Here is a 24,262-nt window from a genome sequence, read left to right as displayed (position 1 = left end):
TCGCTCTTCACTTGCTGTCCACCAGCTTCCTGTTCTTCTTGTGCGTTACTCAGACGGCCTCACCGCTCCCTGGGTTCGTGCCTGGACCCGGTGGTCCACTGAGAATGTGCACCCGAGACCGGAGGGGGTGGGAATCCCAGGGCTTTTCCTCTCACACACTATTGGTACTGCAGTGATTGGAGAAGGAATGAATTCTGCACGGGCAGAAGTTGTTTTGATAATTCTCTCCGCGTTAAACTTTGTACAATTCTGCCTGACTTTTAAAAGGAGTAGTTCTTTATTAGGGAAGTAGATTTAGACAGGACATGCAGTTCCTACTTTTTATCTGTTTTGGTGTAGGGAGTAGCTGTCCCCCAGACACCAATCATGGCATTTTAAACCACTTAGGTGATCTTTTTATGTGTGTGTCTTTTCACACTTGCAGTTTTGTTTGGTTGATAGTTTTGAACTAGGTGTCCTCATTGCTCCCACAAATGTGGCAGATAATCCAGCAGGCTGTTTTTCTGCATTTGAATTCTTTCGCATAGGGACAGCATGAAAATAGGTCTTAGAAAGCCCTTTGCAAAAGGTAAACTGCATGAGCGGAAATATGGTATGAGTGTGTGCCACACAGGGTTTTAAGCTCTAATTATGATCCTGGAATACTTTGGGCTTAACATTGGCTAGGGATAAAATGAAAACTTAATATGTATTATAATTAGATATACAATTTATGCTAGGCATTTCCTCTTAAAAGGAAATTTTGAAAATTGCTCCTATTACTCCCATCCCTTGAAGGTTTGAACCTGGTGACCGCTGAGGTGAGATGGTTTGATGAAAATGAGTAGAAAAATAGGAAATTTTGGAAAGCAGGTATCTAGAAATCTTAGAAACTCCTTCTTATCCGTGTCATTTATTTCGGCTTCAGTTATATCTTGTTTTTGTGTGATGCTGAAGCATTTAATTAGGATGGTTGTTTAATTTGTTTTCTGAGGGATAGGGAGAAAAGGTTAACATTTGGTAATTATTTAAAAATGTATGACATACTCTATTAGGTGTATACTAGGTCTAACTAGTAGCTGTCAGGTGGTAGTTGGAACCAGAATGGTTAGAAATTTAGTTTTTTTTCCCTCCATATTGAGTACAAACCTGGTTACCACAAATTCTTGGATCATTAAGATAGTAGTCTTTCTTAAAAATGTATCACTAAATTGTCTCTCTAGTCCCTGCCACGTGCATTTTTACCAGTGACCCCAGGCTACAGGAAAATCCTTTGTAATTTTCAATACTATAGTGAGACTGGGTCCCACCCTGTGTTACTCCAACTCTGCTCTTATGTGATAAGACATCCTATAATCTTTTTGGATATCATCATCAGGTAATTCGATAAGCTTTGAGAAGAAAAGGACAAGCTCTTCCCCTGGGTTTGCTTGTTTTTGCTAATGTCCGTTTGTTACCTGGTGAGCATTTGCATTTTTTGTGGTTTAGAAAGTGTTGACTTCAGGCATTTGACCAGTGCCAAACACCTATTTTTAGTGGCTTTAGGGGTTACATGGACTGTAGGAAGGTCTAAATGTGAAAGTGCCTTTATTTTTCTATAGGCAGAGTGGACTTGGCAGTGCCACGATCTATTTTATAAAGTTATTTGCAACCATCTGAACCTTTTCAGACTTTGTTTTTCTTTATTTGAACTTCCTTTTGGCAGATGTGGCCTCATGGATGAGCTGGTACATGACTTGACCTCAGCCTTGGAGCAGACATCAGAGCAGAGTAAGCTTGGCGAGCTGTGGGAGGAGATGGCCCTGAGCCCTCGGCAGCAGAGGAGGCAGCTTCGGAAAAGGAGAGGCCGGAAGCGCCGTTCAGACTTCACTCACCTGGCAGAACATACCTGCTGCTACAGTGAGGCCTCTGAGTCAAGTCTGGATGAAGCTGTTAAGGACTGTCGAGAAGTGGCACCAGTCACCAATTTTAGTGACTCTGATGACACAATGGTAGCCAAACGGCACCCAGCTCTCAATGCCATTGTTAAGAGTAAGCAACATTGCTGGCATGAATCTGACTCCTTTACCGAAAATGCTCCTTGTCGACCACTCAGGCGCCGGCGGAAGGTAAAGCGAGTGACATCAGAGGTGGCTGCTAGCCTCCAGCAAAAGCTCAAGGTGTCAGATTGGAGCTATGAGAGGGGCTGCAGGTTCAAGTCTGCTAAGAAGCAGCGTTTGTCCCGCTGGAAGGAGAATACTCCCTGGAACTCATCAGGCCATGGGTTGTGTGAATCAGCAGAAAATAGGACTTTCCTAAGCAAAACGGGGAGGAAAGAAAGAATGGAGTGTGAAGCAGATGAACAAAAACAGGGGTCTGATGAGAACATGTCCGAATGGTGAGACCTCCTTTACTGAGTCAAAGATTTTTCCTGTTAATCTTACCCAAAGTATAAATTCAGTCTTGATGAGTCCAGTTTTCTTTAAAACCAACCACTTAGAAGCCCTCCTTAATGCATCCACTTGTTTAGCTTTTGAAAGTCCTAGTCATTATCTATTTCCCTATGTCAAGAAGGCTATATGCAATAGAAACACATTTATTTCTAGAAGTTGTTTAAAATATGTACCTCAAATATATAATCAAGAATTTTAAAAATAGTTTTCTGCTCCATGCTGTGTAGCTCACATGTAGGTGTCATTCTTTAGAATCAGTCTCAGCAAACTGGTGTGTGTATGTGTGTGTGAGAGACAAAATTCTGGTGTTGTGCATACCAAGTTTGTAAAAGCTCCTGGTAAGCTGCCTTTACCCACTAAGAATCATTGCTTTAGTTACTTAGGGGCTATAATTATGCTATCAGCCACATACAATTTTACTGTATTGATTTAAATTTTATGGCTGACATTCAAGTTGTCAGAACATTGGTAAGCTTTGAAAATAGCAGTACTGAGTCCTGTTAGTCTTATTCGAAATATGATTGAGCCAGAAAAACTTGTCTCTAATGGGTATATATTTATGTCAGTGTAGTTTTTGGCAAACTTTTTTTTTTTAATGTCTCTGATAGACAGTCCTAGGAACATTTATACCCCAGCTTGATATTATTAATATTATTAATATTAATGCATGATACCTCTTTCTCAGTGAGGATGCTGTTGGTGTTTTGGTTGGGACAGTTCTTTGTGGTGAGGGCCTGTCTCATGCATTGCAGAATATTTAGCATCTCTCCATTGTTCTCTTGTTCTCCTCTTCCCTTTCATTGCATCAACCCCCTTGGCTCCATGGATGCTCCCTAGGTGGTTTGAGTACTCGCGGTTGAAACCATTGTATTCTGTTGTTGTTAATACTCGTTAATGATTATTAAACACTGTTTGCCAGGCACTGTACTGTGTGCTTACATATGTTCTTATTTATTGTTCATAACTCCACTATATGGCAGGTATCACTATTTGTATTTTGTAGGAGAAAACTGAGGTAAAGAGATTCTGTTTGTCTAAGGTCGCCCAGTGGCAAAACTGGGACTCAAATTTGATTCTAAAGCTTATCTACCAAGTTTTGCTGCCTTTTGAATTTACCTTTTCCATGACCTTTTTTTCCTGTCTCATCTTAACTTTTACAACTGCAGAGCATCTGACCTCTCTTAGGACTTTGCTTCCTCTGAAGTTTGTCTTAAAAACAAAGACATAAATCTTAGGAACTCTGAGGTGAGGCTTTGTCAGTAATAGAAAAAAGTGTTAAGTCTGTATGCCTGCACCTTTCATGGATGATTTTTAATCCAGTTTTTAAAATATTTCTTTCTAAACTTCAATCTGTAGAACTATACTGAGATGGGCTCATAATATGACTTTCCTAATTTTCTTCTAATGTATATTCTAATGCCTATTGACCTAGTTTTTATGTATATTTTAAAATTCTAAATGTATTTTTTCCTTGTGCTATTTTTAATCAAACTGGAAAGGTCTAGTCAACTTGTGGCCTTTCACCATATTGAAATCCTTACTTGAGGTGATCATTTGTTTTTATATTCAGCATACATACCAAATAATCTTCTTACTATTGAGGATGGTGATATTACAAATCGCTTTTTGGGATTCTAGCTTGTATATGTTTCTTCCCCAAAATTTCTTATTAAACTGTGGCATAATCATGTGTATGAGATAATTAACTCTGTCTATTCTAAGATGACAAGCCCAAGGATGGCCCAGATGCACACCCTGTAATCTAGCAGTGCAAATGCACACCCTGTAATCTAGCAGTGCAAATGCACACCCTGTAATCTAGCAGTGAGGCATTTTAGTCTTCCCTGTTCTTCTTGTCCCAAACACATCTATTACACATTATAGTGAGGTTGCAATAATATAAATTCTAGTTATCTGAAGTAGGCAGGAATATATGAAATTCCAGATATTTCCCCCCCAAATCCACTCTATGGGGGTAAAGGGATAATATTTACTTATTCTTTGACTGCATGTTATGTTCAGCCTGTCTTCAGCAGTAAAGTGGAACTTAAATCATTTTGCAAGCTCCTGTTATTAAGGATACATTATAAATAGGACTAGCACTAAAGAGTGTTTAAATAGATACATAGTTATGATTTAAATATAATACTCTTAGTTGATTCTATCAAAATTTCCCTCCTTTTTTCTTGCATTAAATAAATTGATACTTTCAAGAACCCTTCTTGTTATTTCATAAATCTACTTGGATGTGCCACAGTACAGAATTTTACTTTTTATCACCAATACTAGGGTTATCAGAGTATATGATCCAATTTATAAAAATGTTAAAATGAAGTTGACTAAGCTTAGCTAGTCTAGTCAATGAACAGAGTTCTTTTAGAACTTTTTATCACCAGTACTATGGATTATCAGAGTATATGATCCAATTTATAAAAATGTTAAAATTAATTTGACTAAGCTTAGCTTAGTCTAGTCAACGAACAGGGTTCTTTTAGAAAGCATGTATTGTGTGTTTTACATTAGAAAATGAATGTCTCAATCAGAGTGCTTTATTTCTAATTTCCTCAAATTGTCTTTGCTAACTAAACATGGAGTGGTTTTAATCTTAACCAGTAATTCTTTTTGTTTTCCCTCTTTCTTTTCTTTCAGTACTTCATCATTCATTCCCTCGAGTTCTAAGGAACTGAAAGTGGTTATGGTATAAAATGGTTTATTTCTGCCTACAAAAAGATCAAACTATTGTTTTGACATTTTTTCTGTGCTTGTATGTTTGTAAGATTGAGTACATGAGTAAAATGGAAGAACTCTTAGAAAATTACTTTATATTAACTTGTATAACTGAAGTTGTCTTTGGAGCTATTAATTAAGTGATTCATAGCCTCATTTTGCTCTGTTTTTCACTAATACATCATTCATTTGTTCTTGAATTTAGCTTCTTTTTCTTTCATAAGTGAATTGGTTTGGTGATGGCCTGAAGTCGCAGTCAGGAGCCTTCCTAAGGTGATGTATTAGAGGCTGATCTCATAGGAAAGAAAATATTCCCTTCTCCTGGAAGGCAAGTGACAGAGATAGAGTGCTAAACCTCCCTCCTCCTTCTCCAGCCCAAGCTGACCTTCTGCGGCCCCTTGGTGCCTCTTGTTTTCTTATTTTTATAGAAAATCAATATCCCTTCTGACACAAACAATAGCTCAGAAGCAAGAATAAATGGGAGAAAGCTGAGATCTCTGTCCATCACCTCTCACTTTAACTCCTCCAAACTCTTTAATTATGAGTGTGCTTTGCTCCAGGTGTTTGCGACAGTGAAATTGCTAAATGAGGACCATTTTAACCAAAGATTGGGTGATCAATAACACTCTATAGCAGTAGCTTGTTGGATCAATAGCATTCATTATTTCATGGTTAAGGTAAGTAGCCTCCTTTGCAAGTGGAGGTCATTAATCAGGGCTTACTGGAGCTGTGGAAAAGAATATATGTGGTAGGTTGAGGGTGTTCTGTTTTCTATTCTGTAAATAGGGATGCTGATCAGCCATTGTTGAAGATAGTAGTGTTGCATCTGAGAGTATTGACTAGCTAGCAGAATGTAGATTTATTTAAAGTTCTCTTAGATGCATGGGAACAACTGAAAAAGATAACTTGGGATGGGGATATAAGACTATTATATTTGAAGGTCTATCTCTTAAAAGAGTCTATCTCTTGAGAAAAACATGTTAAGATTATTCCATGAGGTTTCAGAGGAAGGCACTAGGACTTATAGATAGGAATTAGAGTTATATGTTGATTCAGTATAAAATATAACATCCTAAAAATTAGAACTCTGATAAAAATGAAGTGAATTGTTTAGCCTTGTAATAAGTTCTAGATCACTGGAACTATTCAAGCACAGGCTTTGTGTTCACTTACTGGGTGTTCACTTATTTGAGTTATTGCAGAGGTGATGAAGGTGAATGAATGACTTCCAAGGTCCCTTGCAACACTGAGATTCTGCAGTTATTAGTCACAACCTACCTTCCTTTATTGTACCCTCTTATTTAAAGAGGCATCTACTGAACAGCCTCAGCTATCTACTAAAATACTTATGAAGGTATTGTAACTTACATTATCAGAAAATAGGACTGATTGTCAGCCTATTTAAAGATTTCCTCAAACTACAAGGTTGATAGAACTGGGCCAGAGAATGCAATTGGAAGTCACCTCAGTAGTGGTTTGCCTGCCCTGAACATAGATAGCAAGAATCTTCATCCCTTCTCTGTAGTTAGCTCTTGGCTCAGAAATACAAGGCCACTTCAGTCAGAAAATTGGGCAGCTGCTGTTTGAGGCCGTTTCATCCTTCACTTCCCAGTCAGTTTCTTTTAGTTTCTATTTGGAGGTTGTAATTGATAAGTGCATGCATATTTGTGTTTGAGGGCAGGGGCCAGTCATAGGGTATTGAGTCCTGGGAAGTATAGTCTCTAAAAATAAAATACTATTGGCATGGGCAGAGAAGAAGAAAGCTCTTGAATAGTGCATTCTGGAGAATGTAGCATCTTACATACCTCTGTTATTGTAAACTCCTGGAACAGTGTCAGAATCAGGCAGTGACGGTAAGGGCAAGATTCTGTCTCAGTCCTGCATAGTACCACTAACACTGGGAATTAGGCTAGGGCTCTGCATATCCTTCTGGTCAGTTGAAGTTCTGAGAAGGATGTGCTATCCACATCTAAGGGGGTAGAGAAGGGGACCAAGGGTAATCTATGTATTTTTACTGTTGCAGGAACACATTCTGGGTAAACCGGTTCTTAGCAAGAGGCCTTTGAACAAGTTCTACTTAATAAGTGAAAGGGAACATCATTCTGAGAGTTCAGAGTACAAACAAATCCTTGAAAATGATTGTCATTGGTAACCAGAAGAACATTTTAGAAAATCTTCGCCAGAATACAAGAAGATATAATCACTTTGAAATAAGAGCAGAGAGTCTAAAGGAGAAAAGATGGCTGTTTCAAAACACAGTACTATGTGTGAAGGAATTGTAGGGAAGTTTGAAATGCAATTGTGATATTAAAATGAAGGACAGTTCACTGTGCAGAACATTGAGTTGGTGATGTGGAAAGCTTTAGACGTCTTCCCAAAATGCAGAGGGAGGAGATAAAAATGAGAGTGAAGATGATAGATTGGAAGGACAGAGAATGGAGGCCTAGTCTGTGAATATGTACATATTCTGAGAAAGAAACCAAAGAATTAGAACAGAGTAATAATTTTAAAAACCTAACTGAAGAGAAAAAAAATGTTCTTGAGTTGAAAAACAATGGAGTATAATGATTAAAAGGGAAAACTAATGAATAGAGACCTCTTATCTGGACATATCTTGGCAGTATTTTTGCATTCTGCTTTGGGGGTGGAAGTGGAACAGGTATAAAGAAAACTCTTAAAAGGGATGAAAACAAGGCTGATTTTCATTCCCATACCATTAAATGTCAGGGGCCACATTTGCCTATTGAGTTTTGAGAGGAAAAATGTTGCTCTTCTACCCTGCCACCTCCTGAATTTTATGTATAGCTGTCTTTCATGAGAAAAAGCAGCAGAAGGATATTCTTCAGATATGCAGGTATCAACATGTGCTCTTTAAAACTTACTTTGAAAGGACATTTCATCTAATCGAAGATGAATTTCTATTAACTCTGAGAAAAGGTAAGTCATAACAGGAGGGATGAACTCTGAGCACCACCCCCAGCTCAGTAGAAGAGTCCTGAGGAAAAAGCATCATCTCTGCAAAATATACCTGGTTAGACTGATCATGGTAGTGAACCTGTAAAACTAGCAGTTGCTGCCCTCTTTCATGGTGTCATCTCAATGAAATTTAAAAAAAACAAATTCCTTCATTATAAATTTTCATAATTTATTGGAATAATTTTGGAATTGATATGAGGTGATTCTCTGAAAAAACCTCTCTTTCAGTCATGTTTATTGCCAGAATCAGAAATCTGATTACACATTTAGGTACAAACATATCACTATTTGGCAGGGGAAAAAACTTTAGTAACATTAAAGATGTCTTTGGGCAATGAAATGGGTCTCAGTGTCTTTTTCTGAATTCTGAAACAATTTTTAATTTTTGTTAAATGCATTATTTGTTGAAAAATTAAAATGAAAAGAATTTAATAAAAAACTAACATGAAAATAAAAGGCTTTTAGTGTTTAGAATGATAATGTAAGCCATAAACTCCATCCTGTTTGTTTCTTCTAAAATATTTTCTATTTAGATATAAAAGATAACTCTTACTGATTTTAAATGGGTGAGAAACCCAAGTGGTAACTTATTGATACCAACGTTTTCATTTTTTTTTTTTTTAATAGGTGCCATACTTGTGACAATATCTCTCCTTAATTTTTCACAGAAACATACAATTCACACTTTTACCTGGTGATTACCTTCCTCCCCCCTCCCCCCACTGTTTTTGCTGTCTGTGTCCATTCGCTGTGTGATCTCTGTATCTATTTCTCTTTTTGTCTTCCTTTCTCGTCTTTCTCCTCTAGGATTTACCGGGATTTGATCCTGGGGACCTCTGATATGGAGAGAGGTTCCCTGTCAATTGTGCCACCTCAGTTCCTGGTCTCTGCTGTGCTTCACATTGATTCTCCCTTTGTCTCTCTTTTGTTGCATCATCATCTTGCTGTGTGACTTTTGTGGGCACTTGGTTTGCTTCACGGGCACTTGTGTGGGTACTTTGGCTCACCAAGCAGGCACTCGGCTCTGTGTGGGCACCTTGCCCACCATGTGGGCACTTGCGTGGGCACTCGACACACCACATGGGCACCCACACAGGCACTTGGCTCATCACGTGGGCACTGGCTTGCCGCGCAGGCACGCTTTCTCTTCTATTTCACCAGGAGGCCCTGTGGATTGAACCTGGGTCCTCCCATATGGTAGGTTGAGGCCCTATCACTTGAGCCACATCTGCTTCCCAATACCAACTCTTGATTATAGATGACAAACCAATTCTCTACCTCCTTGTAATTGAGATAGATATAAAGTACTCTTTTTTTCAATCCTAAATTTATAGGCTTCTGTGGTTAGGAATATGAAAGAACTAGCAAACTCTTAGGGCAGAGGGCAAACTGAGCTTGTGAAACTTTTTCCTAATCTAGTGTGAAACTAAACTCAGGAATAGTATTCTCGGCCTCTAAACTTTTCCCAGAACTTATTAGAATTTTTTTTTTACATTGATTTCAAAGGAAGGACATTCAGGAATCAAAGGGGCAGGCATGGGTTCTTGAGGGTATATTTTAGTGACTTTTAAATAAGTATGCTAAAGATGGATGTTTGTTTTTAAAATTCAAGATATGGCATTAAGGGGAGAGCCTCATCCCAAAGTGAGTTTAAATAATTTGTTTTCTTGGGGTTTCAGCATGTATGGTGCATATTTAGCAGAGTCATAGTCAAAGCAAGTTAGAGTTTCAGCTGCAGTTGATGTTTTAAGTAGCAAAAAGCAAAGGTAAACTACTTTCTTTCCTAGTTCAATTAATCTGTTGGATTTTCTGGAAAATGAAGATGAGAAGTGCTGAAACTCAAAAATTATCTTATTCGTAGAAAAACATGGGATTGACTTGTAGTAATTGAGATTAATCTATCTGTGCACCATCAGTGTTTTAGTAGTGAGAGAGCATGGACTTTGGAGACACAGCACCTTCCAGTTGGCTCCAGTGCTTACTAGCTGAGTGATGCTGACAGTTCCTAAACCTCTCTAAGCCTCAGTTCCCTCACCTGTTAACAGGAGGCTGACATACTTACCTCATAGAGTTTTGGGTGGAAGAAATGTAGTGATGAATATAAAGTGCTTACTACTTTACTTGGCTAGTAGTATAACTCAATAAATGATATTACTGGCATCATTAATAGTAGCTTTCTATATTAATAATTTTCCTAATAAACTCAGTTCAAGTACAAATCCCCTTTCTGAGAGACTTGCGTTTAGATCTCTGTTGAAAACAGTCTGTCTCTTTCTGATGAAATCCAACACTGGAAAAATACTTTCCATAGGGCTCATGTTCTTTTTACATTTAAAATGAAAATAGGTTTGAGGCCCATAGAACTTAATGATTTCAATGAGTAGAAGGAAGTCTGATGAAATTACTAACATCTGTTAGCCTCTAAAATAATACTTGGGCACACATGAAAATTTATACCTTAGATGTATCTTTGTAATCTTTTATCCTTTGCATTTATATAATGCTCTAGAATTCAGAGTAGGTTCACACGGCCCATATCACATCCTCAGAAAAATCCATCCCCATTTTTTGTGTGGGGAAATAGGATTAGAGAGGTGAAGTGACATGTTACGGCCATAAAAGGTAAACGAGCAGAGCTGAGCCTAGAATGAATTCATTCCATTTACTACTAAATGCCTGTGGTATGCCAGGCACTGTGCATTGGGAGCAAGAGTTTTTTTTCCCCCAGCCATTCCACTCTCTTCCATGCTTGTTAGATCTTCTTCCCGCTTGGGCTAGTCCGCGCAGGGTGAGCTGTGCGAATCTGAAAAATTTCAGTGCTTCCAGTTTGCCAGAAGGTCCAGCTATCTTCTGGGTGGTTCCTGAATCTAGAGGCCTCAAACTTTGAGGCCTTGGCCTAGTCTGGCATATAAGTGGTATTGCCCTTTCTAAGGGAGTTGACCTCTGCCTCTGAGGGCTAGATGTGTCTAGCTAAAACACATAGACTCCTGACCTCTGAAGTGGTTTCCTTTAACATGACCCCACTCCACTCCTCTGATTTGTTTATCACTCTAAATCAGAGTTTCTTAACAGTGGCACTACTGACATTCTGGACCATATAATTCTCTGTTATGGGGATTGTATTATAGAATCCCCACATCACTGGCCTTTACCCACTAGATTCCAGTAGCATACTACCCTGCTCCCCCGTCGGGGTGGGAGTGGGAGGGTAGAGTGGGCAAAATTGATCCCAGTTGAGAACCACTATCCTAGATGTTTCTGGTACTGAGACTGGGTTTTTATTTCATTGACTGTTTTTATTCGCAAGTGTGAGTTTCTTATTTGGAGAACTTAATAAGCTAAAATATTCATCTCTATAAAATAAAAATACAGTTTTAAAGCTGCGAGTTTTTGTTAATTTTAAAAAATTGCTACTTAAAAGGGAAATCGTTCATTTTCAGAATTTGCAAAGAAGAGTATGAAGAGATGAAAGCGTTTTAAAGTCAATACCAAAGTCTCTCTAACACTGTTTTTAACACTGTATTTAAGTAACGCTGTTGGTCCTGGAATTGTTTAAATGAACAAGAGGTATCAGTAGTGTATAATTAGGCTTGGTTCCTAAGTTTAATCTATGAAAGTGGATCCCATGCCAAATCACCTGGTCTACCAGAGTGCCTGCAACTACAGAGAAGCTCTGGTAGAGTAGTTAGATGGTTAGGTGTATGAGAAAGCAAATAAAGCAAAATGTTAATTGCAGAATCTAGGTGATAGACTGTGTGTGTTACCTGTAACTGTATGTTTGAAAGTTTTCCTAAATCCTAGTGTGTGTGTGTGTGTGTGTGCATGTGCATGTGCATGCAGACCTCTGGAATTGCCAGTTAGGTGGAATTTCTTAATGCTTTTTAAATTTCGTTTGGATGTGGTTCTGTTACTTTTCCAACAATACTGTAGTAATTAGGTAATACAATTGGTGGTCCAAAATCCAGGACTTAATTTTGTTCGTGCCTGTGGTTGTCTTGCTGAATAAAATATGGGAACATTTTTGAGTGAAAGTCGGTGTAGAGAAGTATGATGATTTACTACTATTTTTATTCCCATATAATTGTTTTGAGACATTTTCTGGCTTCTAAAAGCTAGTTGTTGTAAGGTTAAATTCTAGGCTTGCACCACATTTTAGTAATTGCAGAATATTCTTCATTGGAAAGTATTTTTCTTGCTACCTCTTCATATCCTTCTGCTTCCACAGTCTAGACTGATAGTTATTTGTGAAATGAATGCATTTAAATTGTGATGGGCATGTTTCTTTCTTAGTTTTATTCCTGGTTTTATGGCATAATGTCTGACATGATAAATGCTTAATAAATGTTTTCTAAATGAATGAGTGAAGGTTTAGGAGAAATGGAGAGGGGGGTGGGGAGCAGGGACGCCTACTGCCTCTTTTTCCTGTGAGAGGCTTTTTATCCCCTCAATTGGAGATTGAACTTTTTTGAATGATGGATAAATTATTTATAAGGTTAATATATTTCTACTCCTCTGAAATAGTTTAGAAATATTCTAGGAAGGTTTGTATAAGCAAACTATTTATAGATTAAAATCATGTACATCATAGAGAACAGAGAGTACAATAACAACTCCTGAGGCAAGACAGGACGTATTGTCATCTCTAGGAGTTGCGGCCATTTTAGGAAAAGATTGCATTGCCGTCTTTGTCTTATTACTTTCAATTAAAGACTAATAAAGGCTGGGTTTCTGTCTTCCTGACAAAGCTTCAGAGGACCATGAGTGGAGTGGACACTAGAGGTAGGAGCTTATAAAAATGAGGAAGAGAGATTTTCTCTCTTGCCTAATAAAAAGACTCATAGAAAAATTATAAACTTATTTGAAGGTTTTGGAACAGGAAAAATATAGGAGCCTGGCATCTTTTAGCTTCTAGACCTTGTGCTGTACAAAGGTTCTAAAAGGAAATTATCCTTATTAAAAGGTAGGAGTTTATTTTTAGTAGAATATTAAATTACAGTATCTAAATTAACATTTTATGAGTGACTAAATAATTATTGAAATTCTTATCTGACTCTTCGTGTTAAGTTACAGTCTTTAAGCTGGAAGTGAGTGAGGGCTGTGGGACTGGAAAATATGGATCTATAACTTGGAAGGGGAAATATTTGCTTCTGGTTTATAGCCATCACTATATGTTTGCATGCTGCTTCATAGTGTTAATGTGCAAACATGCCATGGAACTACATCTCCCACTTTTTTCTTAGCAAATTGTGCCGACAGTTTCTTATACTTGATTAGTTTTCCACAATGCAAATTATTTTGGGGGAATAAATAGAATTAACAAATGCCATCAAATGAAATATTAATTTCATATACTGGAAGAATGATGACACTTTTATATAAGAAGTGTTCTGTAGTCACAAAAATCTTTTTCTTGATGAAAATACTGTCTCCTCTGACCAGAGTCTTCAAACCCTGGTACTATTTCTATGACACCATTGCTATTACTACAATTAACTAAATGTAAGGAACTGTAACTGGCAAGTTGAATCCAGCTCTTTCAAGAAGAGTGACTTTTCTGAAATACTGTTGATGATATTAGAAAATGTGCAGTACAGGAAAGTTTTCTATTACTAATACCTTCCCTGATCCAGCAGACATTCCTTGAGCTTGCCTTGCCCCTTTGATTGAGAGAAAATGGAATTCATGCAAAAATGGACCTATCTTGTCGTGCTTACAAGTGACTAGAAATGAATGGGGAAAAAGATTGGTAGATTTTGTGATAAAGCAACAGTTTTATTTTTTTTATTAGAAACTATTCAAAATATTAATCTTTAGATAAAAGATTTTTAAAATATGAATATTCAGATTATTTGTAGACAGTATAATAATGTTCTTTCATGACCTATAGCAAACATAGATTCCTATTAGAAGGTGTTAATAATAGGGTGGTATACGGGAAAAAATACCCCTAATGCAAACTATGAACTGTAATTGATAGTAATATTTTAAGATTCTTTCATAAATTGTAACAGGTACAAACCACACCAAATGCTAAGTGTCAACAATAAGGGGGTATAAGGAGTATGGGGTTTTTATTTTTGTAGTAATTAAACAGTTCCAAGATTGATTTCGGTGATGAATACACAACTCTATGGTTATACTGAGAGCCATTGATTGTACACTTTGGATGAATTTTGTGAAGTGTGACTATATCTCAATAAAACTGCTAAATTAAAAATAGGTATATTTGTAGTCATTGCAGAGCAGAACTTGTAAAACATATAGAACAGGGATTGGCAAACTTTTTCAATAAAGAGCCAGATGGTAACTATTTCAGGCTTTTGAGACATACATTCTCTGGTGCAACCTACTCAACCCTGAAGTTGTGGTATGAAAGAAGCCATGGAAGATACTTGAATGAGTGTGGCTGCATTCCAATAAATATTTTATTTATGGACCCTGAAATTTGCATTTCATATCATTTCTACATGTTACAAAATATTATTCTTTGGAATTTTTTTCAATGATTTAAAAATGTAGAACCATTCTTAGCTTGTAGGCCTCCACAAAAACAGGCAGTAGACCACTGTTTACTGACCCCTAAATCTCAGTAGTGATTCTGCTAACTAACCTAGCATATGATGTGAAGGTGGAATGGAATATCTGTCCCATGGCCTGGTATGCTTTTTAACTCTTCTTAATATCAAGAGAAGTTAAAAAATGTAAAATTTGCCCTGTCTTTGAGGTGAGATGAGAGGAAATTTAATTAAAGTAGTAATAAAAGAGACTGTAGAAATGCTTGATGGAGTTAGAACACTAATACCCTTTGGAATTTGCTAAAATACAAAAATGCACCATTAAGTTCAGCAGTCAAAGTTCCTTGAACTTGAAAGTAGGAAGAATACAGTAGAAGACGTTGTATCTTCTAGATTTAACTTCAGAGCTCTTTTAAAAATTCTAAATCCATCAGAATCCAGCAGTATTGTTTTGTGGGACATTTATTAAAATGACTCCTGAGAATGTTCCCGTTTATAAGTACAGAAGAAAATAAAATGAAAGAAATATATGAAGGTTATATTTTATTGGCTCTTGCTGCAACAAACCTCCTAGACATTCTTACTCAAATATAAACACAAGTGAGAAAATCATTGCTACTTAATTTAATCAGCATTGTTAGAATTTACTGTTGGCAGTATTTTTGGAAATAACTGCAAAATAAAAAATGTTTTCAGGTTTTTGTTCCAAAATGTAGACTGGAATTTTGCCAGGCTTATTCCTTCTGCAGCATGGTGAAAGTGCTTCTAACTTCTTTTGGTTTCCTCCATCTTCTAGAGCAGATGAAAAAAAAAAAAAAAAAAATGACTAGCTTGGAAGGAAATACTCCCAACCATGGAAATAGCTAATGCTGTAAAGGATAGAAAAATTATTCTTGAATCAGATGGATCAAATTCAATGATGAATATTAGATGGAAGAAAAGCAGCATCAGAATCAGCAGAATCAGCATTTAGCAATAGCTCAGAAAATGAAGTTGATGAGAAGCTAGGGCAAAAGTTTATTTTAGTGAGTTTGAAGGGAGTTTGGTTTTCTGTTTTTATTTTTAACCTTAGCTACACTTTTTGAAAATGAGTTTTGTTGTATCTGCTTGATATCAAGGAAGACATTAAATTTAGAAAATATAACTTCTGTCACAATGGTTTTTTTTGTTCATAGATTTTGTTTTCAGTTTTGTAAATGGGGGAAACATGAGACATGCTAGATGTTTTCAAATTTGATAACTTGATTAGGAACTGATGGTAATATTTAAAAATAGGTACATTTGTAAATTTCTGTTAATTTACTTACAAAACCAGGTTGAGGTTACTTTTATCAGCTTTCTATTCCTTAAAAAGTATTTTGAAATATATTTAATGATTTTAGAATTTTTCTCTTCTTATATTTTGTTTTTGGGGAAAAAGTAAACTTTTTCCCCCTATGACTTTACCTAGAAATTTACTTATCTAATTGGCTAACGGGCTGGAATAAAATATGGCGAAATTGGGACCTTTTGATTTGAAAATAAGAAGAATGTACAGTGCTTTGTTTTTGTCTGGGGCTGATAAATTCTCTTGTGCTTTACTCTTTTTCAGTGATACCAGCAGTGTGTGTAGCAGCAGCGACACAGGGCTCTTCACCAATGATGAGGGCCGGCAAGGTAATCTTGATTCCAGCCTTGGAGCATTGGTTTGGTGTATATGGGATGATTCTAATGATGGTGGTTATGTGATTATCTAGGACACTGGCTCTCAAACTTTAGATCATTTAGGAGCCACCTGATGAATTTATAAGTGCAAATTCCTAAGCTTCTTGAAATTACGGGTCTAGAGTTGGCTCCTGGTATTTACATTATTTACATTTCTCACAGGCACCCTAAGTGATTCTGGTGACGGTGTTGCAGACTTCGAGAATCATTGGTCCAAAGGGTTATACTATCAGTTATCAAGGATTGGACTTTTGGAAAGTTGTTCTTTATTAGAACCAACAAATATTCTCATGTATTACTAACTTTTTTTAAAAGATACTGATAAAACATTCTTATTTTCATATATGGAGAATTTAGTTATCTTTATATCCCTCTTTATAAAACGATTGTATTGTTCTGGGTGAATATATTATGTAAAACATCTTGCTAAAGTTAAAACTCCTGAAGTTTTAGTACAGAACACTGTGAATAAAACTGGTGTATTGTTATAACCATTGCCTCATTTTCACAATCTAATTTGAAACTTTGCCTTGATATAAGGGCATTCTACAAAATTCATGTCCTTTAGACTTGCTTAGGACTACACTAATTTTGTGCCAATAAGAATTTCACTTAGCCCCTTTTGGCTTTAGTTTCCTTATCTTGTAAATAAGTGATTTCTAGGAGCTCTCTAAAATCCCTCCTAGCTCAGAAGTCCAGTGATCTTCTCTAGGATTAAGTGATTGAAGGACAGGGCACAGTGGCTGTATGTTTAGGCTTCCTAGTGACTGAAGGGATTCCGGGTCTGTGAGACTCAGGATCCAAGCCCTGGTTTTGCATTGGGACTGTGAAGAGGATATCCCACTCATGCCTCCAAGTTGTAGATATGGAGACTGTTTCATTCCCATGGAGTTGTTGAGCTTCCTACTATAATGGAGGTTGTTATGAGTACGTTTATATTCCTTTCTGATTCTGAGGGAGTTAGATGTCATTAGAGGCTTTGTGTGTATACCCAGGTCGGCTCTAGCTAGGGTCTTGTTTCTGTTATCTCACCCCAGGAAAGTCTGGTTGTCTTTCTATGATTGAGTTGGTACGTAGAATTCAGTTACCGATATTTGCTTATTTTCTTTGCTTTTATTACCTACTATAAAATATCATAATATACTTATCAAAGTTTATAATGCATAATTATACAGAAGTGAAAGAATATATGGACCTATTAGATACGCTTGAGGGGCCTTTTGAAAGTTTTCCACTGATAAGGATTCCTTGGTTTTTCAGGAAAGAATATAGAATATTCTTCTCTAACCCCATTTTGCCTCATCTTCTCTGCCTCCATTTCACACATTCTGGTGATATTTATACACTTAGAGTTCTCAGCACAAAACTTTGTTCTTTCCTGCTTCCATGCCTTTGTTTATGCTGGCCTGTCTGCCTGAAATCTCATCCTCGCCTTTCTTTGAATGGCTGGGCATCTACCAGGACAAAGTTCTCCTTTTGCCCTTCTAGATTTACTGTCCATCCTTCTCTGTGCCCCAGGGAGCAGGGAATATTTATGACCTTTTTGCCCTTGATTTCTTATTGGGTTTTGTCCAATAGGAGGTATCAGCAGATCAGTCTGAAGGAGTTTAGTGAGATTTGGATGTATTAGTCAAGTTTTATTGTGATAATACTGCTTCAGTCCTAAAATTTCAGTGGTTTACAATAAGCCATCATTTATTTCTTGCAGTGGCACTATGGATTAGCTGTGGGCCTGGTAATCTTGCCTGAGCTCAGCTGGTTTTGCAGGCTTAAATTAGATTTATATCTACTCAATGTATCTTATTCTGGGACCTAGGCTAAAGGAGTAATGGCTGTACAAAACATGGACTTCTGGTAGTGGAGGGCATAAATGCCAAGACACCAAGCCACATCACATATAAATATTTGAAGCCTTTGCTTGGATCACATCTGTTCGTGTTCTACTACTTAAAGCAAGTCATATGACCAAGCCCAATGCCAGTAGGATGAGAACGTGTACTCTGCCTCGTGGGAAAGGTGCTGTATAATCCCAAGACAAAAGGCAAAAGGTGTGGATGTTTCATTCCATTATAAGAAGGTGTTGAAGAATTGGACACAATAATGCCATGTTGGATTATCTCTTTCCCTGGCTTCTTTCCTACTGGACTGCTGATTGGCAGTGGTTGTGTTTCTCTGCTGAAGACCACAGCTTCTGTTTGGCAGCCTCTCCACACCATAGTTCTCTCTCTGGGCTCTAATAACTACTCATTCCTCTTGCCTCTTTAGATCGAGAAATGATAAAGACTCCTTGCTGTTGCTAGCTCTGGAGGCTTCACCATCCCTTGTAGGTTTCTCTTGACGCTACCTGTATCTTTTTAGATAGTCACTTAATTAATTTCTCCTCAATTACCCTATTCATATGTGCCATCTGTTTCCTTTTTTTTTTTTAAGATTTATTTATTTATTTCTCTCCCCTTCCTGACCACCCCCCTGCCCCAGTTGTCTGTTCTCTGTGTCTATTTGCTGTGTCTTCTTCTTTGTCCATTTCTGTTGTTGTCAGCGGCACAGGAATCTGTGTTTCTTTTTGTTGAGTCATCTTGCTATGTCAACTCTCCGTGTGGGCAGCGCCATTCTTAGGCAGGCTGCACTTTCTTTCACACTGGGCGGCTCTCCTTATGGGGCTCACTCCTTGCGTGTGGGGCTCCCCTATGCGGGGGACACCCCTGTGTGGCAGGGCACTCCTTGCGCGCATCAGCACTGTGCATGGGCCAGCTCCACACGGGTCAAGGAGGCCCGGGGTTTGAACCGCAGACCTCCCATGTGGTAGACGGACGCTCTAACCACTGGGCCAAGTCCGCTTCCCCCATCTGTTTCCTGAAGGGGTTCTGACTGATACACTCAGCTTAGGCATCATCTCCTAGAAGCCTGACTCTCTTTTTTGCCCTTGTGGCTCCCTCTACTTAATACTTTCTTCACTTACCATATTTCATTCTTATTGTTTGTGGGTGTGTGTCTTTTCCATTGAAGCTTTTCAAAAGTGTGAAGTATTTTATTATCTGCAAATAGCTAACACATTGCCTGGCATATAGCAAGCTCTTAATAAAGCTTTACTGAGAAACCAAGATGGGGGAAACTGCTTATCGCCCCTTTCCCAATAAAATTTTACTTAGAATCCCAAATTATAGCCAAACCTATTTTAGTTGAAGCAAGATTCTTGAGGGGCAGAAGGGCAGGGACCTGATCTACCCAGCTCTTCCTTATTCCCTGGTAGCATTTTTTTGAGGAGTGCCTGTATCAGACATCCTAGTGAACTCAGGTTGAAGACTACTGGTCTAGGTGACTTCACAGGGTTCCTTTGGTTAGTGAGTCCCTTTTGTATTATTAAAAAATCTTGAGTGAATGCTTGAGAACTAAAAAAATTCCACTGTGCTCTATGTCATTTGTCATCATATAAGAGGACATGATCCATCTATTTTAATGAATGGCCTAAGGAAGGCTTATGGATAAAAAAGAAGGTATTCATATTTTGAAGTGTGAAGCTTAACCATTGTTAATGCTGATTCCTTTCTTTAATTCATCTATATGCCTGGTTTAGTGAGATGATTTAGAGTAGTAGTTCTTAAAATGTGGTCCCCCAGATACTCTTGATTCTACCTCAGACCTATTGAATCAGAGACTTTGGGGGTAGAACCCAGCAGCGTGTGTTTTAACAAGCATTCCTGTTGCTTATAATGCACACTAAAGTTTGAGAACCACTATTTTAGAGAGACAGCTGTTTGTGTTGTATATAGGGGTATACTTTGAGTAACTATTTTAGTGATAATTTTTGCTGCTGTTCACCAGTACACAACTTTCACTGCTCCTTTTGGAGATCTCTGTAGTGATTTAAGGTTATCAGTATCATGGGTGTTGGTCGCCCATGAAAGTGGTACTTCAAATGACTGGCATGTCCTGAGCAGCTTCCTTGGTCTCCAGTACACTTTAGAGAATGAATGTATTATGGACTCTTTAGACGTTCTTGTAATAATTTCCTTAATCCTTGATATTTTGAAAGAGGGGAGGGGTGGCAGACATAAAATTCTCTCTCTTACTCTTTCTTAGAAGGAGTACACTCTAGTGGAAACTGAGATGCCATTATTGTAGCCAATAGAAAAAAGTTTGAACTAAAAATCTAGATATGTGGGTCTAGGCTTAACTTTGTCATTAATGAGCAATATGGCCTTGGGCAAATGGTATAACTCCTTGACAAGCTTTGTGGAATTGTATTGTTTGTCTTTGCGGTTAGTTCTTTCTTGATAGCTTAGATTGCTAGTATCAAGAAGATTTTCTGTCCCAATTAATGAAATACCCAGGGGGGGGAATGAATGGGCATACATTCTTTATTTACCTATTAAGAGAAATGTAAATATAGCAGGGAATTCCTCAGAAGTAGTTTGTTTTGAATTGGGAAACATTAATGGGGCTTTTAAACTCATTTATAACAGTGGGGATAATGTATGAGAGGTAGTTCAGCTTTGTAGTAAAGACTTCAGATTTTAGAGTTAGTCAGGTTTTGGGTTCAAATCCTGGGTTCCTCATTTACTAAGTTGACCTTGACTTCTCTGGTCTTTAGCCTCATTTGTAAATTGGAAGTTAGTGTAAGGTTTGGAATAGATAACATATTTATAGATTTTTAGAATGGATCCTGGTATATTGTAAAGGCTTAATAAATGGCAGTTGTTATATTTTACGATGAAAAGCAGTCCAGTCTAACACAATATGACATTTGTGTGAAGCTAGTTTGATGTCTTAGTTTTCATCAAATTATGGATCAAGAAGAAAGAACAAAACACGTTTTTGTGTTTTGGTTTTATTTAAGAGTATAACCAAAACTGTGGTATTGAGAACTCATCCTCCCATTTGGTTTTTCATAAAGCATGTTAAAATTCCAGCTCGCCATGTGATTTCTTTACTTTAGGAGATGATGAGCAGAGCGATTGGTTTTATGAAGGAGAATGTGTTCCAGGATTCACTGTTCCTAATCTTCTGCCCAAGTGGGCTCCTGATTGTTCTGAAGTAGAAAGAATGGATTCTGGACTGGATAAACTTTCAGATTCTACATTCCTATTACCTTCTCGACCAGCTCAAAGAGGTAAGTTCTGTGGAGATCAAAATGTACTTCATGGTTTTCTGGTTCTCTTTGGGGAGAAGACTCATCCCATGACCAACAATACTCTTGTAACTATACTAATTTTGAAGCTAGTCTGGAATTTTTCTGGAGAGTGAGACTCAAAGCTTGAGTTTTTCTCTATTCTGACTGAAACAAATCCATGGAGACTCTTAGAATATGTATCAGCAAGACATTCCTTCAGTTTGCCAGTGTCATTTGTGCTAGACTGTTGGAAGCCTGGCAGCAAGCATTGCTGCTTATCCTGCTGTGAAACTGATGGGGTATTGAGTGTTCAGTGGAAGCCTGAAGTATTGAATCTTGGAAGGAACAAATATCAGTAAGAAAACAAAGTATAATTGCACTTTTTAAATGGATGATTTGAAAATATTTCTTTAATTTTGTTTTAATGATTATATTATTGGTGCTTTAATATAAATACATATCCTTTTCCTTTGCTTTTCCTTCAATGATTTTGCAGTAAAGTGGGATGGAAAGAGCCTAGGGCTGGGGAGAAGCAAATGTGGTGGTAATACTTTCTCTGGTATTGTCTACCTAGCTCTATGACTATGACAAAGGTACTTCATTTCCTATGAACATCAGGGTCATCACTTAAGATACATGACTTGAGCAAAACTGTTTCAGAGGGTTTTTTTTAGCTCTGTAAATTTATGATTCTAGGATTTCCAGTAATCAATAACCAACAAGTTAGTCTATAATCAAGTATTTATTGAACATATTGGTGATCAGACTTCACTAATAGCTACAAACTATTATTATATAGGATTTTTTATGATGAATTGGGGTGATTGAAAAGCTTGCTTTTGCCTTTTCAAAGCAGTTGGTTCTTGGTAAAGACAGTTGTCTAGGTGAGGCATATTTGGTAATTTAATAACTTTCATTGAACATCTCAGTGAGCATTTCTAAAAGGTCTTTATGGACCAGTTTAAAATATATATAAATAAGTTAGCATAGCAAGAAGAAGAAGTTTAAAATGGCTTCTAATCCCATACCCAGAGACAATGTCTCTGATAACATTTTTGCGTGGGTTCATGATCTTTTTACCATTATTTCTTGATAGCAAATGTTTTTGAGGTAGTAAATAACACTTAATTTAAGATTAAAAATTGTTAATAATACCTTATATTTGTTTAATGCTTTTCAGTTGATAAAGTACCATGCTTGTATTATTTCTTTGTTTCTTCAAGATAGTCACTGTAAGATAGAACTGAACAAGTGATTATTCATCTTTTACAGATGAAGGTACCCATGCCAAAGACAGATGACATGCCTAAGATCATACTGCTAGTGACAAAGAAATGGGAATAATAAATCCTTGGCTAAATCTAGTAAAATCCTGAGATTAAGACTTTTAGTGTACTAGAAACAGGTGTTTGCTTATGAATTTTCTGCATTCAGTAACTGAGGCCTTTTTTCTTTATTTTTAGGGTACCATTCTCGCTTAAATCGACTGCCTGGGGCTGCAGCCCGATGCCTCAGAAAGGGGCGAAGAAGACTTGTTGGGAAGGTGATAACTCTGTCTGTTTACTGGGCTCAGTGGGAAGATAATTTTTCATATGTTATTTGTAGACTCTGTGGTTAATCAAAAGTGCTGCAGAACTCCCTGGAGTTAATGAAACAAACTGGAATATTTCGTGAGTTCACAAGAGTGAACATTATGTGGGATATGAATGGATACATGCATAGAGGATAAAACTTAATTCATATAAAAGTTTTGACAAAATAAACACTGTCATTATGGTGTCTGTTGTCTCTAAACCTGCAGACTTGATCTTACCTGCTCTGTATTTTTGATTAATCGTATATGGTTATTGCATAAGTTAAAATAATTTTAGCTTCTTTATGACTCCTCCTGAATTCAGGAATTCTTCTTTGTTCTCTCCTAATTTTGGTCTTTCATTCCGGAATTCATCAAAAAAAAAATTGCAAAAAAAAAATCTCTATTAATAAATTTCAAGAGCCTTTCCTTGGCCATGGAAGCAGGAATATCACCATTTATTCAGTTCTCCCTTTGCCATAGGCATCATGTTGATCAACTCATTTAATCCTCCTGGCAACCTCGTAAAATAAGGTAATATTCCCCTTTAACAGATGAGGAAAACTTAGGTTCAAAGAAGTTAAGTAACTTCTGATATTACTAGACAGAAGTGTCAGAACACTGGTCTGCTTCTCTTTTATTTTTGTTTTTACATTTTGGCTCTAGCATTGAGACTGAGAATAGGATAAGGCTGGGGCTTATACCCAGCCAGAGAAGATGGTGGTGAGCTAATAGTAAGGGAGAGGCATGTCAGAGCATTACTTTTTTTATAGTCTAATCAGGGAACTGTTCTCTGAAGTTACAAGTGCACAAAAGAAATTGGGTAGTTTCCAAATGAACTTGGATTCTTATTTTTATGTTTAAATTTAAGTTCATATCTGCAATTAGAAAGCTATTTGATTATCAGAAGAATGATAACCATATTCCTTTTGGAAACTCATTTTACAGACAATAAAATTTTGCTTTACCTATGCTGAAAGCTTATTCCTAAGGACAACTAGCCGAATAGGAGTGCATAGGTGGCAGAGGTTGGGAGTGGGGAATGGAGAGATGGTTTTACTTTTTTATCTTTATTGGTTAGGCTTGACAGATAATGCTCTCTCTACCACCTACCTTACTTGGTTTCAGCTCCTATAAAATAAGAGCCTTCCACTTCCATGGGAGTAAATCAGTTCGTATTGAAGGCTCCCTTTAGCTTGCCTGGAAGGGAATTAGAGCCTATTGGATGTGCTGCTAATGATTTCAA

The 24,262-nt window shown here is 37.3% G+C and overlaps 1 protein-coding gene across 7 annotated transcripts in view; it reads left to right on the top strand.

Annotated features, from left to right (window-relative positions):
* GPATCH2L (G-patch domain containing 2 like) overlaps positions 1-24,262 on the top strand; it is a 52,388-nt gene that overhangs the window by 598 nt on the left and 27,528 nt on the right. For all 7 annotated transcript variants that reach the window (XM_004453572.4, XM_004453573.4, XM_071213771.1 and 4 more), the window contains exons 2-5: positions 1,685-2,356; positions 16,221-16,285; positions 21,270-21,443; positions 22,907-22,986. In XM_004453572.4, coding sequence (XP_004453629.1) covers positions 1,695-2,356; positions 16,221-16,285; positions 21,270-21,443; positions 22,907-22,986 — 981 coding nt within the window. In that variant the 5' untranslated portion in view covers positions 1,685-1,694. The remainder of the gene's footprint in view (positions 1-1,684; positions 2,357-16,220; positions 16,286-21,269; positions 21,444-22,906; positions 22,987-24,262) is intronic.

This window comes from Dasypus novemcinctus, chromosome 3 (genome assembly GCF_030445035.2).
Source record: "Dasypus novemcinctus isolate mDasNov1 chromosome 3, mDasNov1.1.hap2, whole genome shotgun sequence".
Taxonomy (NCBI): Eukaryota; Metazoa; Chordata; class Mammalia; order Cingulata; family Dasypodidae; genus Dasypus; species Dasypus novemcinctus.
This window is presented reverse-complemented; position numbering and strand designations above follow the sequence as displayed.